The 16577-nt window shown below is 38.8% G+C and overlaps 1 protein-coding gene across 3 annotated transcripts in view; it reads right to left on the minus strand.

Annotated features, from left to right (window-relative positions):
• Nucleotides 1-16577, minus strand: part of LOC126480903 (integrin alpha-4-like) — a 582211-nt gene that overhangs the window by 126172 nt on the left and 439462 nt on the right. For all 3 annotated transcript variants that reach the window (XM_050104300.1, XM_050104298.1, XM_050104299.1), the window contains exons 18-19: nucleotides 14527-14593; nucleotides 7881-7997 (exon numbers count right to left, since the gene is read on the minus strand). In XM_050104300.1, coding sequence (XP_049960257.1) covers nucleotides 7881-7997; nucleotides 14527-14593 — 184 coding nt within the window. The remainder of the gene's footprint in view (nucleotides 1-7880; nucleotides 7998-14526; nucleotides 14594-16577) is intronic.

Below are 16577 nucleotides of genomic sequence, written 5' to 3' on the forward strand. Positions count from 1 at the left end.
TGTCACAACAAGGAAGAAGAATAGGCCAAATGTGGATATAACTTGTGGAGGGGAAAAACTACAAGTGGTAGAGAACTTCAAGTACCTGGGAAGCATGATTGAAAGTAAGGGGGAAAACGCAATGGAAATAAATGAAAGGTGCAGAAAAGCAGGGCAGTTCTTCAAATGCATTAGGGGGCTTATTTGGAGCAAGGAGGTGCCACAGAAATCCAAGGGAATTATATACCGAACCTACTTTGTTCCCATATTGGCATACGGAAGTGAGACATGGGTAATGCACAAAAGCGACAAAAGTAGAATACAAGCTAGTGAAATGAAGTTCCAGAGGAGCAGGTTGAGTGTAACAAGATGAGACAGATTGCGAAATGTGTATGTGAGGGAAAGACTAAAGGAGGAACCAGTACAGGACAGGATAGAAAAATAAAGACTGCAGTGGTATGGACACATGAAGAGAATGGATGAGGGAAGAATTCCAAAGAGGGTGTTTGATCTGCAACTGGAGGGGAAGAGGCCCAGGGGAAGACCAAGAGACAGATGGGTGAAGGGAGTGAAGGAATGTGTGACGAGAAGAGGAGAGAACTGGACGAAGGTGGAAGAGGGGGAATGGTGGAAAGACAGAACACGATGGAAAGGCTTGTGTTCCTGACAGACCCAGCCAGTGGCTGGAAACTGTCCAAAATGATGATGATGATATAGTGTAGAAAATGAAGTGTGAATATGTTTACTTTGCTGTTTTATGTACGAGTTCCTTATATAAAGACTTAGATTTTTTCTGATGATATGTCAAATAGTTTTATTAAATGTATTGTGTGAAATAGAACGCAATGGGCAGAAGTGTTGTAAGAACAGTGGAGCGAGAGAGTTATCAATAGTTGTCGAGTTGAACAGTGTGGGGCAGACAGTCGCAGGTGACTCATCAGCATGGCAGTAGTAATGGTGCCCGATGTTAATACCAGACATTAGTGTGTTAGATGTGGTTTTAAATGTGATTTTATGATGGAAATACTAAACAAACATTGTATTACACGTATGCTATTGGTTTTTGCACAATGAAACTTGTGGCAGAGACAATGCACTCATGAACAGTCAGTATTGCCATTGGTTTAGAATTGAACTGTATTACATAAACTATGAATTGTAATATTGCTCATTTTCTTTACTATGATGTGTGATGTATGCTAAAACACTAACTGCCAATGTGGAAACCGTAAACTGTGTTGCTACGTAAGTGACTGTTTTTGCTGGAACAGTGTTATCGTGAACCATGAATATTAACAGCAGATGGACTGTCTAACTTTGCAGTTGGCCAATTATAGCAGATAGAATGTTAATTTAAACACAATGTGTGGACTGTGCTAAACTATTGTGTGTGAAAGCTTCAGCTGAACTAATATTACCTTCAAGTGCTGCATAAACAGTTACTCTGTTCTGGCCTAAGACAAACGGTTGCTACAAACTTATTATCACTGCTAGCCAAAACCAGATGTAAGGAAAGAGGATTATTAATGCCAAGGACATGACTAGATGAACTTATGGGATTCATATCAGCAACTTCAAATTGCTTCTGCTGCTATCGTCACATCATACCGATCCAGAACAGATAAGACTCAAAACCATTGCTCTCTAGAGAAACTCACAACTGTAACCAATTTAATTTCTTTCTGTTTTGTAACAGACAATTCCTTAATGTTTCACTCTGTAAATAAAAGTATAGTAGTGTATTGTAAAGACTGTTCACCTTCAATGATTGTTGACCCCACCACTAACAGTAGTTACTGCCATTCTTTTATTTGGTTTTACTTTTTGGTGCATTTGTACTAGCTGTTGCATGCATTGTGTACATCTTTTGAGGGGTGTGCTTTGAGGGGTAAATACAGTTGTTTAGGCAGGAGAATTTATGTGTTGTACTGTGAAATGTGGCTAGATGTGTAAGTTGAGGCATGTGTGTAAGTTGAGGCATGTGCCATTGAAGTTATTTACAGCGACCAACTACAAAGAAGTAGCTTATTCGGCACTGGTTCAAGATAATGTATGAGAGGGAACTTTGACTCTAACAGCTGTCAAAGTATGTGATCTTTGTTTACATGCCACTTAATGCCAAATTTCCATTCATTCATGTTTAGATGCAAATTTATCTGGGTTTAACTGTTACTGGTAAGCAAAATTACACTATACTGTGTCCTTATTTAGCAAATTAACTTCAGAGAGTTTTACTGTTTTCTGTTAACAAAGGATATTATTATCAGAATTTTAGCAGGATTGGTAAACTTCTCATATAGAGGTTTGCTTTTGAAGTTTCGGGAAGTAAAATGGGTCCTTGGGGTTTATGCAATATTAATTTACTTCATGCTGTTTTTCTTTAAACATTTTATGAATACAAATTCACAGTCACAGTAAATCTCCAGGAACTGTTTTCTTCACATGCTCCACCTCTAATGGTTGCACAGTTGGCTGAATGTTAAACTCTGATGTTTCTTTCTTCCATTATGAACTATACACAATAAATTCAGAAGTCCAAGAACAGATATATGGAAAATTATTAGCCATGAATGAATAAATTTTGTAAGGCAAATCAAATCATTGATCAATAAATTCAATAAATCCTTTAAAAGAAGCTGAAAGCCCAGGAATATGAGACAGTCATCTAAGGCAGATCTGTTAGATTTACTTAAATATGCATGCCACACTCGACCATCAGACATTAATTTTGCCAAACAATTAGTTAGAGAGATTGCAAATTCATTAGGTCACTGAGAAACAGTAATTCTTCTGGCTGTGACAATACTACAATCAAAACATTAAATTCTTGGTGGAGATAAGCACCAGACCACTAATTACAGATCACTCTTCATCCTTCCTGTGTCCTCAAAAATATATAAGAAGGTACAACAGTGTATTATAGAATCATTCTGAGCACAACAATTTAAGGACATCTCAATCTGGCTTCTGTAAAGGTTGCTCTATCAGGAATACAATGTATAATCTCACAAGCTCATTTCTAGTAGAGATGAGAAAGAAAAGTCATGTCATGTTTATAATATCTTCTGTGGTCGTGCAAAGGCCTTTCATTGTCTAAATAATAAAACTGTGTAATATGGCATCATGGGACAACATATCAGAATACTTTGATAATATGCCAGCTACAAATTACAGAACTCCATATTGGTCATTGTGTACATAGGTAACAATCAAGTATCTGTTTTATATGAATGTCATTTCCAGAAAACAAATACTTTGAAATACAGCTAGCTGATTTTCATTGTAATTTTAATATATACTATTGCTAATGATCATAATCAGAATTTTAATGCAAACAAATGTTTTATTTCTTCATATATTTGTCATTTGAGTCAATCTTGTACAAGTAATGCTCAAAATGATGTACATGAACATTATGACTCCTCAAATTTTCATGCAAAAAAGCAATAGTTATTTTTGAAGCACCAAATGAAATACTACTGAAAACATGTTAGGAATATCAGAAATCATATAATTAAAAATAATTTACATTTTCAACAATTTGACATAATTCATTGTTTACTCAACAAGATCTGTATATCCATAAGAAACAGGTAGTGTAAATCTGCTAAACTATTACTCTGTATAAAAAATTGTCTCAACAATTAACCATTCATATCAGCGAAAACTTGATTCTAATTCATAAAATTCAACAATCACCATCTATGTACTCTCCATTATTGTCATTTTAAGTAATCCATGCAGTAGAAGCCATGCTGTGGCAGTGCTGGATCAGTTTTTGTGCCATCAACTCTGTGCATGTCCTTATCACAGTTTTAATGTTGTAATAAACAGTAAAAGTCAATATTTGGTGTGTCAGCTACATTATTTAGTAATCAATAAGCTTCAAAATTGTCCTGATATTGCATACTGAACTGCAGGCACCATTTACAAGAGAAATTATTTATATTTCATCATGTAGTCTCATTCGGAAGAACATTTGTATTTTATCTCTCTGTGTATAGCATAACAACATTTATTTAAGTATTCATCATTAATTGATATATTAATGTGTGTTATTATGTACAAAGGTATATTATATGTAAAACTGTTAATATTAACAAAAAAATCCAAATATCTCTTGCACATTGTGCAGCTGTAGATGAAATGGATCAATAAATCAAAATAAGTCATGCTGAGTTATGCTAGCCACACACTGCACTGCAGATTTCAAGTCAAGTATTCAAATGTGTTCATAGCAAGAATAGCATAGTTCAACTTTGTGGAGATTGAGCTGATATGTGCTTAAAACTTCAAGAATGGCATAATAATTATTTCTCAGTTTCAGATCTACTCTAAAAAGCAAAAATTTGGAAGAAAAACAATAAAAATCACAGAAGACTACAGACACCAAAGCCAGTATTCTTAGCCAAGAATATGACTGCACAAAAAAAAGGAAAGTAAGAGATAGCTAGCCAATAATTACTAAATAATTACTGCCCAGGCTGTTACCTTCCAGTAAAACCAAATGATATACACAAAACTTACTTAAGCAATCATTTTCCTTTTTCAGCCTGACTATGAAGAAGCTAGAAAAGAAGCTAGAAAATTTTATAGTGATGGGGTCTATCTGAGGTGTATTGTGGAAGAGAGAAGGGAAAATGCATTTTCTACATGGTGACACCTGTACTCTGGTTGAGTGTCTCTCTTGATCTGTGATCCACTTTTCCAACTTTTCACTCCCCTAACTTTTTCCACAACTGTCAACCTTGAAAAGTAACCTGTGATTCAGAGTGATACATTTTGAATTTATTATGCTAAAAAGTGATCTTTGGTCTTGTATAAATTTGTATAAATTTTAGATAATATCAGCAGAAGTTTCTAACTTCTGTCTGAGCATCCTCCTACATAATAGCAGTTGTGAGAGTTGAACACCAGAGTGGAATGTAACAGATCAACTTTGATAGCAAACTGAACAGTTCAGTACCACATTCTTCAGCTCATTGAGGACTAAGAAACCACCAACATTCAAATTAATAAGATAACTAAAATGTCATTACCAGTAATCACTACCTAGAGGATAATACAATATACAAATGAATGTACCTTGTGAATGCATTAAAGCAATAAAGGCGTCAGTTGTTATGAACATCTGAAATTGTTACATTCTAGCATATAATGAAATCATGTTACAAGTTGCTCATTTTTTATTATCAGCTAAAATACTTCAGACAAAGTTTACCTCACAGATATTATTCAGTGTACACCTATTAGTCATCAACATGATCTACATATGTAACTATATTAAATATTTTTTGGAATAATTATGAAATTTTGTGAATTATTGTCACTCAGATTCTATAAAAAAAGTCTAAAACTTACTTTCTGTTGTAAATGTCAGAACTTCCATTGACACTGATAAAAATGTTTGTTTAGTAAAATGTTTGAAACATTATAGAAATGCTGAACCTAATTTAAAACTGTAAAAACCACTATTTGTGTTGCATATCTGAAGCAAATTCCTAGCCTGACTTCTTTTTTGGACTGAGTTTGTATATTGATTGTATGGTAGCAGTTGTAACATTTCCATATGGTTGTTAAATTAAGTGTGATATTTTTTAATTGTAAGACATGAAATCTGTACTGACAACACATTACCATTGCCATGAAATGTATGTAAGTGATTAAGTTTTAGAATTTGTGGTTCACTGTTGATCCAACTCATGTGATGTAAATTATTTGTTGCATTGTGGAATAAAATGTTGTAACAAGCTTTTCAGTGTACCTCGGACTCATTTCACATTACACATCATAGGACCTCATTTCCATTTCAAAGTAGATTAATTATTTAAAATAGAAAGAAACGTTCCACATGGGAAAAATATATTAAAAACAAAGATTCCATGACTTACCAAACGGGAAAGCACTGGTAGATAGACACAATAAAAAAACACAGAAGCACACACACAAAATTTCAAGCTTTCGCAACCAACGGTTGCTTCGTCAGGAAAGAGGGAAGGAGAGGGAAAGACAAAAGTATGTGGGTTTTAAGGGAGATGTCTGCTTGTGTCTGTATATGTGTGGATGGATATGTGTGTGTGTGCGAGTGTATACCTGTCCTTTTTTCCCCCTAAGGTAAGTCTTTCCGCTCCCGGGATTGGAATGACTCCTTACCCTCTCCCTTAAAACCCACATCCTTTTGTCTTTCCCTCTCCTTCCCTCTTTCCTAACGAAGAAACCGTTGGTTGCGAAAGCTTGAAATATTGTGTGTGTGCTTGTGTGTGTTTTTTTATTGTGTCTATCTACCAGCGCTTTCCCGTTTAGTAAGTCGTGAAATCTTTGTTTTTAATATATTAATTATTTTATATTCTAAATCTTAATTTCACAGCTATTATTTTTAATTGAGATTATCCTTACATGCTTCTATAATACACTCCTGGAAATTGAAATAAGAACACCGTGAATTCATTGTCCCAGGAAGGGGAAACTTTATTGACACATTCCTGGGGTCAGATACATCACATGATCACACTGACAGAACCACAGGCACATAGACACAGGCAACAGAGCATGCACAATGTCGGCACTAGTACAGTGTATATCCACCTTTCGCTGCAATGCAGGCTGCTATTCTCCCATGGAGACGATCGTAGAGATGCTGGATGTAGTCCTGTGGAACGGCTTGCCATGCCATTTCCACCTGGCGCGTCAGTTGGACCAGCGTTCGTGCTGGACGTGCAGACCGCGTGAGACGACGCTTCATCCAGTCCCAAACATGCTCAATGGGGGACAGATCCGGAGATCTTGCTGGCCAGGGTAGTTGACTTACACCTTCTAGAGCACGTTGGGTGGCACGGAATACATGCGGACGTGCATTGTCCTGTTGGAACAGCAAGTTCCCTTGCCGGTCTAGGAATGGTAGAATGATGGGTTTGATGACGGTTTGGATGTACCGTGCACTATTCAGTGTCCCCTCGATGATCACCAGTGGTGTACGGCCAGTGTAGGAGATCGCTCCCCACACCATGATGCCGGGTGTTGGCCCTTTGTGCCTCGGTCGTATGCAGTCCTGATTGTGGTGCTCACCTGCACGGCGCCAAACACGCATACGACCATCACTGGCACCAAGGCAGAAGCGACTCTCATCGCTGAAGACGACACATCTCCATTCGTCCCTCCATTCACGCCTGTCGCGACACCACTGGAGGTGGGCTGCACGATGTTGGGGCATGAGCGGAAGACGGCCTAACGGTGTGCGGGACCGTAGCCCAGCTTCATGGAGACGGTTGCGAATGGTCCTCGCCGATACCCCAGGAGCAACAGTGTCCCTAATTTGCTGGGAAGTGGCGGTGCGGTCCCCTACGGCACTGCGTAGGATCCTACGGTCTTGGCGTGCATCCGTGCGTCGCTGCGGTCCGGTCCCAGGTCGACGGGCACGTGCACCTTCCGCCGACCACTGGCGACAACATCGATGTACTGTGGAGACCTCACGCCCCACGTGTTGAGCAATTCGGCGGTACGTCCACCCGGCCTCCCGCATGCCCACTATACGCCCTCGCTCAAAGTCCGTCAACTGCACATACGGTTCACGTCCACGCTGTCGCGGCATGCTACCAGTGTTAAAGACTGCGATGGAGCTCCGTATGCCACGGCAAACTGGCTGACACTGACGGCGGCGGTGCACAAATGCTGCGCAGCTAGCGCCATTCGACGGCCAACACCGCGGTTCCTGGTGTGTCCGCTGTGCCGTGCGTGTGATCATTGCTTGTACAGCCCTCTCGCAGTGTCCGGAGCAAGTATGGTGGGTCTGACACACCGGTGTCAATGTGTTCTTTTTTCCATTTCCAGGAGTGTATATAACAGCCAAAGTTATTCTTGGATTTATATAGCACAAACATACTGATATTAATGAAGGTACTTACCTCAAACTGTATAATCTTAAGGAACTCCCTCTTTTCACCATCAGACATCCACAGTAAATATGGTACATTAACAGTGATCCCTGCTTTTCTCACTGGGCTGTCACCAACTTTGTATACCTAAATAATGAAGACATTATCTTTGTTGTGAATATTATATTTTTTGTGTATCAAAGACAGTACAAGATGTTGTAAAAGCATGACATATGAAGGTAAATATTTACATTTAATTGAGAACTTCATTTTCATTTTTGTGTAATGTTATCATAAGTTTCAATCCCTAATTGAGTCTTATGGTGCATATTCACTTTCTACCAAACATTCTAGTATTAACATCTTATCAACAGCTCTAAGATTGAACATTAATGTTTATTCACCTCACACACACACACACGCACACACACACACACACTCACACAAAGTAAATAAATAAATAAATTTGTGTGGAATAGGATCAACAAATACAACCACTGAAAATGTGTTAGTAAGAGGATTTGTAAAGCAATTAAGACACAATAAAAAAGCTTTGTTTGTAAGTTAACATTTAATTTCATATGAAAGCATTAAGCGCAAAACCTTAATAATATCACAAGATTAGTATTGATTTAAACTATTATACAAGATAAGAAACTGTTGTAAACAATTTTTACTGTAATTTAATTAATGTAACATTGACAATAATGAAATGCATTGATTATTGTTACATTATGTGAACTGCTCAACAATGACCACATGGTTCAGTCAGTCAGTCTTTCTCAGAGTTCAGTCTTTAAAAAGTAATGTATTTTGTTGGTATTAATTAATAGAGTGGAAAATAAACTTCAAAATTGTGTGTTAATTTTTGCCATAAATAAAGTTCTACCTTTTTAATTCCTCCATGAAAAATGAACTAGTTAAAAAATGCACTGCTCTGAAGCAAGATCATTAATAACCACCTCAATCTAAGGTAAGTATAATTCTAATAGAAACAGTTAGAACAATTTGCAATACACTTGGAAAATAAGCTAGAAATCAAGCCATAGGATCTGATATTTAACATTAGTTTTAAAGAGTTGTAGTAGAACTGCAGGTTCATGGGACCCTCCATTGGTAACACTGGAATTAGCATAGTGTTTCCCCACATTTTACATTAATGACAGCTTCCACTCTTACAGGTGTATGTTCAATCAGGTGCTGGAAGGTTTCTTGGGGAGTGGCAGCCCATCCTTCATGGAAGGCTGCACTGAGGAGAGGTATCAAGTTGGCTGGTGAGGCCTGCCATGAAGTAAGGGTTCCAAAACATCCCAAAGGTGTCCTGCAGGATTCAGGTGAGGACTCTGCGCAGGCCAGTCCATTACAGGGATGTTATTGTTGTGTAACCACTCTGCCACAGGCTGTGAATTATGAACAGGTGCTGGAACTTGTTCAAAGATGCAATCGCCATCCCAAAACTGCTCTTCAACAGTTGGAAGCAAGAAGGTACTTAAAACATCAGTGTAGGTCTGTGCTGTGATAGTGCCATGCAAAACAACAAGGAGTGCAGGACCCCTACATGAAAAACATGATGACACCATAACATCACCGCCTCCAAATTTTACTGTTGGCAATACACACACTGGCTGATGACATTTACCAGGCATTTGCCATACCCATACCCTGCCATCGGATTTCCACATTGTTTATCATGATTTGTCACTCCACACAATGCTTTTCCGCTGTTCAATTGTCCAATGTTTATTCTCCTTATACCAAGCATTGCGTCGTTTTGTATTTACCGGCTTGATGTGTGGCTTATGGCCATCCGCTCAGCCATGAAATCCAAGTTTTCTTCCCCCCCCACTTAACAGTCATAGTACTTGCAGTTGATCCTGATGCTGTTTGGAATTCTTGTGTGATGGTCTGGATAGATGTCTACCTATTACACATTACGATTCTCTTCAACTGTCAGTGGTCTCTGTCAGTCAACAGATGAGGTCGGCCTGTATGCTTTTGTGCTGTATATGTCCCATCACGTTTCCACTTCACTATTACACTGGAAACAATGGACCTAGGGATGTTTTGGAGCGTGAAAATCTCATGTACAGATGTATGAGACAAGTGCCACCCAATCACTTGACCACGTTCAATGTCCGGGAGTTCTGCAGAGTGCCCCATTTTGCTCTCTCATGATATCTAATGACTACTGAGGTCTCTGATATGGAGTACCTGGCAGTAGGTCACAGCACAATGCACCTAATATGAAAAACATATGTTTTTGGGGATGTCCAGATACTTTTGATCACATGGTGTATACCCACAACCTGGCTACTTATCATTTGTATGGGTTGAAAAATTAACTGTGAAACATTTGTGTCACCCATGAGATGACATTTGGATGTAGCCTCATTTCTTAAGTTTTGTTTCAATCTTGTACCTTTTTCAAAGGAATAAATCAACTGAAAACTAACTATGAAACAGACTTTAATATAATGTTTACAGATTTATCTATAGGCAATAAACACTGAAGTGCCAAAGAAACTGATATAGGCTTGCATATTCAAACACAGAGGTATGTAAATAGGCAAAATATGGTGGTGTGGTCAGCAATGCCTGTATAAGACAAAGAGTGTCTGGTGCTGTTGTTAGATTGGTTACTGCTGCTACAATGGCAGGTTATCAAGATTTAAATGAGATTGAACATGGTACTACAGTCAGCAAACAAGTGATGGGACACAGCTTCTCTGAGGTAGTGATGAAGCGGGGACTTTCCCATACGGCCATTTCACAAGTTGTTGTTGTTGTTGTGGTCTTCAGTCCTGAGACTGGTTTGATGCAGCTCTATTATACTGCAAATATAATGAATCTTGTAAAACATCAAATCCCTGACATTGCTACAGCCAGATAAAGGCCCTGCAAGAAGGGGACCAGTGATGACTCAAGAGAATTGTTCAATGTGACAGAAGTGCAACCCTTCTGAAAATTGCTGCAGATTTCGACACTGGGCCATCAACAAGTGTCAGCATGCATACCATTCAATGAAACATCATCGATATAGGCTTTCAGAGCTGAATGCCTACTTGTGTACCCTTGATGACTGCATGTCACAAAGCTTTATGCCTCGCCTGGGCCCCTCAACAGCGGCATTGGACTGTTGATGACTGAAAACATGTTGCCTAGTTGGATGAATCTCATTTCATATTGTATCGAGTGGATGGATGTGTACAGATATGGAGATAACCTCATGAATTCAAGGACTCTGCGTATCACCATGTGATTTTTCGAGCTAGTGGAGGCTCTATAATGGTGTGGGTCATGTGCCATTGGATTGATATGGGAACCTGATATGTCTATCTATGATTCTGACAGATGACATATACATAAACATCCCATCTGATCACATGAATCCCTTCATGTCCGTTGTGGATTTCAATGGACTTGGGCAATTCCAGCAGGACAATGCAACACCACACGCATGCAAAATTGCTACGGACTAGCTCCAGGAACATTCTTCAGAGTTTAAACACCTCCACTGGTCACCAGACTCCCTAGACATGAACATTATTGAGCATATCTGCAACATGCAGATGGATTTATGGACAGCCCCTCAGGATTCATGGTGTCAATTCCCTCCAGCACTACTTCACACGTTAGTTGAGTACATGCCAAGGTGTGTTATGGCACTTCTGCATGTTTGCAGGGGCCCTACATGATTTATGTAGGTGTACCACTTTCTTTGGCTCTTCACTGTATGTATATTTTGTTTCCACTTAATGCTTGGGAGGAAGCAGTATAAAGTTGCCTGACAAAGAAAAACAGACTCTTCTAGAGAAGACCAAGCATTTGAAGTGTTTGACCCTATGATTTAGTTAATGTCATTTGGAAAGGTATTCATTTCTAGAAACTGAACATGCTTTAATGTGAAAGAATAGTGCCTTATATTGCAATTCACCTCAATGAGTACACAAGAGCCTTGTTCCATTACCCCGTAATGGTGTCTTCGAGTCTTATAATAGCATTACTGAAATGCCTACTTTTAGGACAAAGTTTATGAGTGAAAATTCCATGTATTTCAATGAGTTTAGGTAATCAACTAGGGAGTAATCTGGACTCTTCTCTTTACAGACAGTATTTATGTAAGAGTAATACATCAATCCAGGAATATTATTCGTGATTGTTATGTAAGACAACACTGAGAGCAAGGCTAAATCTGTTAAACTGTCGAGTAACAAATTCAACAGTGCCAAATCCATGATGGAACGTAACAGTAATAAGAAAATGATAGTCACTACCCAACATATAGCAGAGATGCTGAGTTGCAAATAAGCACAACAAAAAGACTCACAAAGTGAGCTTTCAGCCCACAAGGATTTCATTGGATATAGAGCACACACAGGCACACATTCATGCAAATGCAACTCAAACACTCATGACCCCAGTCTCTGACTGCTGAAGCCACACTGCGAGCAGCTGCACATGTTGCGAGACACAAGCAGCAGTTGGCATAAGGAGGCAGCTCGGGCAGGGAGGGGTGGGGATAGCAGAATAGGGAGGGAGGACAGAGAAGTGCTGCTTGTGGGAGTATGCAGGAACAAGGTGGAGAGAGGGTAGGGCAGCTAGGTGCAGTTAGCAGATTAGACAGAGGATGGGGGTTTAGAGGAAAAATGAGAGATGTAAAAAGACTGGGGGTGCATTGGTGGAATAGGGGACTGTCTAGTGCTGAAATTGTAACAGGGAAGAGGTTAGAGGGTAAGGACAAAGACTAACAAAGGTTGAGACCAGGAGGGTTATGGGAAAATAGGATATATTGCAGAGAGATTTCCCAGTTGCACAATTCATAATAGCTGGTGTTGGTGGGAAGAATCTAAGCAGCAGAGGCTGTGAAGTAGCCACTGAAATGATGAACGTTCTTCTCTCATCAAGCACAGCAGCTCGAAGTATGGCCTCAGCAGCCAGAGACTGTGGTCATGTGTGTGTGTGTGTGTGTGTGTGTGTGTGTGTGTGTGTGTGTGTGTGTGTGTGTGTGTGTGTGTGTGAGAGAGAGAGAGAGAGAGAGAGAGAGAGAGAGAGTATTTTCTACATCAAATGCAGGTCTTGTTGATCAAAAGCTCATTTTCTGAAAGTCTTTTTGTTTTGCCTACCTGCAACACAATATCTCTGCTAGGTGGTAAGTAGCAGTTAACAAAATTTGGTTCTTTGATGTTCAGCACATATAATGATGTTATATGAATGGCAGACTGTTTATCCATGACTTCTTTTTTTTTAAAAAAAAAAAAAAAAAAAAAGGGACCAGCTGATTTTCCCATGAAGCAACTTTGCAAAACGTCAACTGTGCTGCAAGAAAAAAAAAACCAGGTTGGATTCCCACAGCAAGCAAAAAAATCTATGCTTGACAAAAGGCAAAGAAAGATTGTGTAAGGAGAAAATGATGATTCATTTGCAGAACCAAACCCCTGTAAACCAAACATGTTGATGCTGATAAGGAGAGAGGATTAAAGTGCAAACATAATGATAAATTTATCCCTTGGTAGTAAATGAGGCAGTGAAAATCTGGAAAGAGAGTTCATGAGGCGCTTCGAGTAATGTTTTTATGGGTGCATATATTGTACTTGTGAATGCTTTTAAGACAATCTTTTGACTATGGCACTTGCGCCAGAGAAAGATAAGCTTCATACAATAAAAAGTAGTGTCAAGTTCTTCAGCAATCTGCAACACTTAATGTGTCATATACCTAGCAGCAGCTGCATGTAAATACATTTGTAGAGATAGTAAGGAATGCTGCAAGACCATCTGCTTGTGTTACCTTCCAGTCATTTTTGACAGGCATCCAGAGTCTCAGAAGAGCAATGAGATGCAATAATATTGCAATTAGTGTTGAATCACACTAAATATGCTTTTCTAGTTGCAGAAGATGAGGCTGATAAATTATTCATGGTCTCAAATAACAATATATTTAAAAGAAACATTATTAAACCCAACACAAATGCAAAATCTTGGTGAGTAAAAGGCAAGATATTTCCTGGCTAAGTGCATAAATGTTGAGAGTCAAAAAGACAAATAGCCTTCCCAGACGCAGTACATAGATTATTTAAGCACTACAATATGATCAAGGAGGAAGTTGATGAACAACAGGAAAATTACTGAATATACATATGCCATAGTACCAACAGCTGTCAATGGCAAAAACATCAATTGCCATTTCTGATGGTTGTCAGCATATTCTTTAGAACTGCAGCACACATCTGAGGCATGTGTGTCCAGTTAAGGGGACTGGTCCATGAATACCAGGGGAAGTCTTGAAAAAACTGTCAGTTTTCTAAAAAGTGTAACTCAAAGAATGAGGCTTGTAAGCCCCTATAATGCTTACCATCTTTTAAGACATCTTTTGTAAACATTTTTGTATATGAACTACATAATTTTTTTTGCAAGTGAAATAAACCATGCTAAATATTTATATACATCATAGGTATACCTTACTCAAAATACAAACAAAGTAGATGGTTTATTTTTTTCCTGTAAGTAAGCCAGGACTCAGTGACAACAAAGTACACAGTTAAGACACACATTTGTTTGCGTGCTGTGCTATCTGTACTGTTTATATTGTGTATCTCTTTGGAAGTGACTTGTCCATACCACTGCAAAGAATGATCAAAGGTTGATGAAATATAGTTATTTTCATGATTTTATAAATTACCTGATATGTTTGCTCAAAGACAGCATCAGTTCCACTAGAATATGACACCACCTCTTTGGCAGATTTCCTAGACATGAAGAAAGGGAATATTAAATTAATTAAACAGACAAAAATTGCAAAATATGGCAAAAGTGAATTTAGTAAAAGGAAAAATTAGGACTTGCCGGAAGAGTATTTAAAATATATATATATATATATATATATATATATATATATATATATATATATATATATATATATATATATATATATATATATATATATTAATTTATCAAAAAACAAAGATGATGTGACTTACCAAACGAAAGAGCTGGCAGGTCGAAAGACACACAAACAAACACAAACATACACACAAAATTCAAGCTTTCGCAACAAACTGTTGCCTCATCAGGAAAGAGGGGAGGAGAGGGAAAGACGAAAGGACGTGGGTTTTAAGGGAGAGGGTAAGGAGTCATTCCAATCCTGGGAGCGGAAAGACTTACCTTAGGGGGAAAAAAGGACGGGTATACACTCGCACACACACACATACCCATCCATACATATACAGACACAAGCAGACACAGGTTACGAAGGTTTAGTTCATCCCTATGAAATCCCCAAACCACCTTCCCCACCCTCTGGCTCCTATCCTTGTAACCGCCCCTGGTGTAAAACCTGTCCCATGCACCCTCCCACCACCACCTACTCAAGTCCTGTAACCCAGAAGGTGTACAAGATCAAAGGCAGAGCCACGTGTGAAAGCACCCACGTGATTTACCAACTGACCTGCCTACACTGTGATGCATTCTATGTGGGAATGACCAGCAAAAAACTGTCCATTCACATGAATGGACACAGGCAGACAGTGTTTGTTGGTAATGAGGATCACCCTGTGGCTAAACATGCCTTGGTGCACGGCCAGCACACCTTGGCACAGTGTTACACCGTCCGGGTTATCTGGATACTTCCCACCAACACCAACCTATCCGAACTCCGGAGATGGGAACTTGCTCTTCAATATATCCTCTCTTCCCGTTACCCACCAGGCCTCAATCTCTGCTAATTTCAAGTTGCCGCCACTCATACCTCACCTGTCATTCAACAACATCTTTGCCTCTGCACCTCCACCTCGACTGACCTCTCTGCCCAAGCTCTTTGTCTTTAAATATGTCTGCTTGTATCTGTATTTGTGTGGATGGATATGTGTGTGTGTGTGTGAGTGTATACCCGTCCTTTTTTTCCCCTAAGGTAAGTCCTTCCGCTCCCGGGATTGGAATGACTCCTCACCCTCTCCCTTAAAACCCACATCCTTTTGTCTTTCCCTCTCCTTCCCTCTTTCCTGATGAGGCAACAGTTTGTTGCAAAAGCTTGAATTTTGTGTGTATGTTTGTGTTTGTTTGTGTGTCTTTCGACCTGCCAGCTCTTTCGTTTGGTAAGTCACATCATCTTTGTTTTTTGATAAATTTTTCCTACGTGGAATGTTTCCCTCTATTTAACATATATATTAATATACATTAATACCAAAACAAGACTAAAAATGCAAAACTTTTTCCCATATACATTGAAAACACAGGGAAATTTCCTCTCAAATTACTCTAGCTCTCATTGTCTACAAAATTTATGTAAGTACCTACTTTCCAATAAATCCCAGCTTCAGCCCAGGTATATGATAGAAGTTCAGTATGTAACCCACTAGTGGGAGCATTCATGTCACATACTGATGCTGTTCAAATAACATTCAACTTTATTTGCTGGAATGACCAAAATAATAATCCTTCTATGGACACAAGGCAGCACTTCAAATTAGTAGTATACAAACTCTGATACAGAATACTTTGCGTGAACTATAATAGCAAGAAAGTGCCTTAACACTTTACATTTGAGCTTTCCAGTACTGTAGAGTGCAATGAAATATGACAGATTAGAATTTTTTCACGTCAGACATTTGGTTGGAGTTCAGTTCTGGCTTCTGTTTTTATTAATCTTCACTGTCAGTATCTAGCTTCTGTTTGTGCTCTTAGTTAATTCCTTACATAGTTTTTCTTTTTGTTCTTTCTTTCTTCTGTTTCCTC

This window comes from Schistocerca serialis, chromosome 5 (genome assembly GCF_023864345.2).
Source record: "Schistocerca serialis cubense isolate TAMUIC-IGC-003099 chromosome 5, iqSchSeri2.2, whole genome shotgun sequence".
Taxonomy (NCBI): domain Eukaryota; kingdom Metazoa; phylum Arthropoda; class Insecta; order Orthoptera; family Acrididae; genus Schistocerca; species Schistocerca serialis.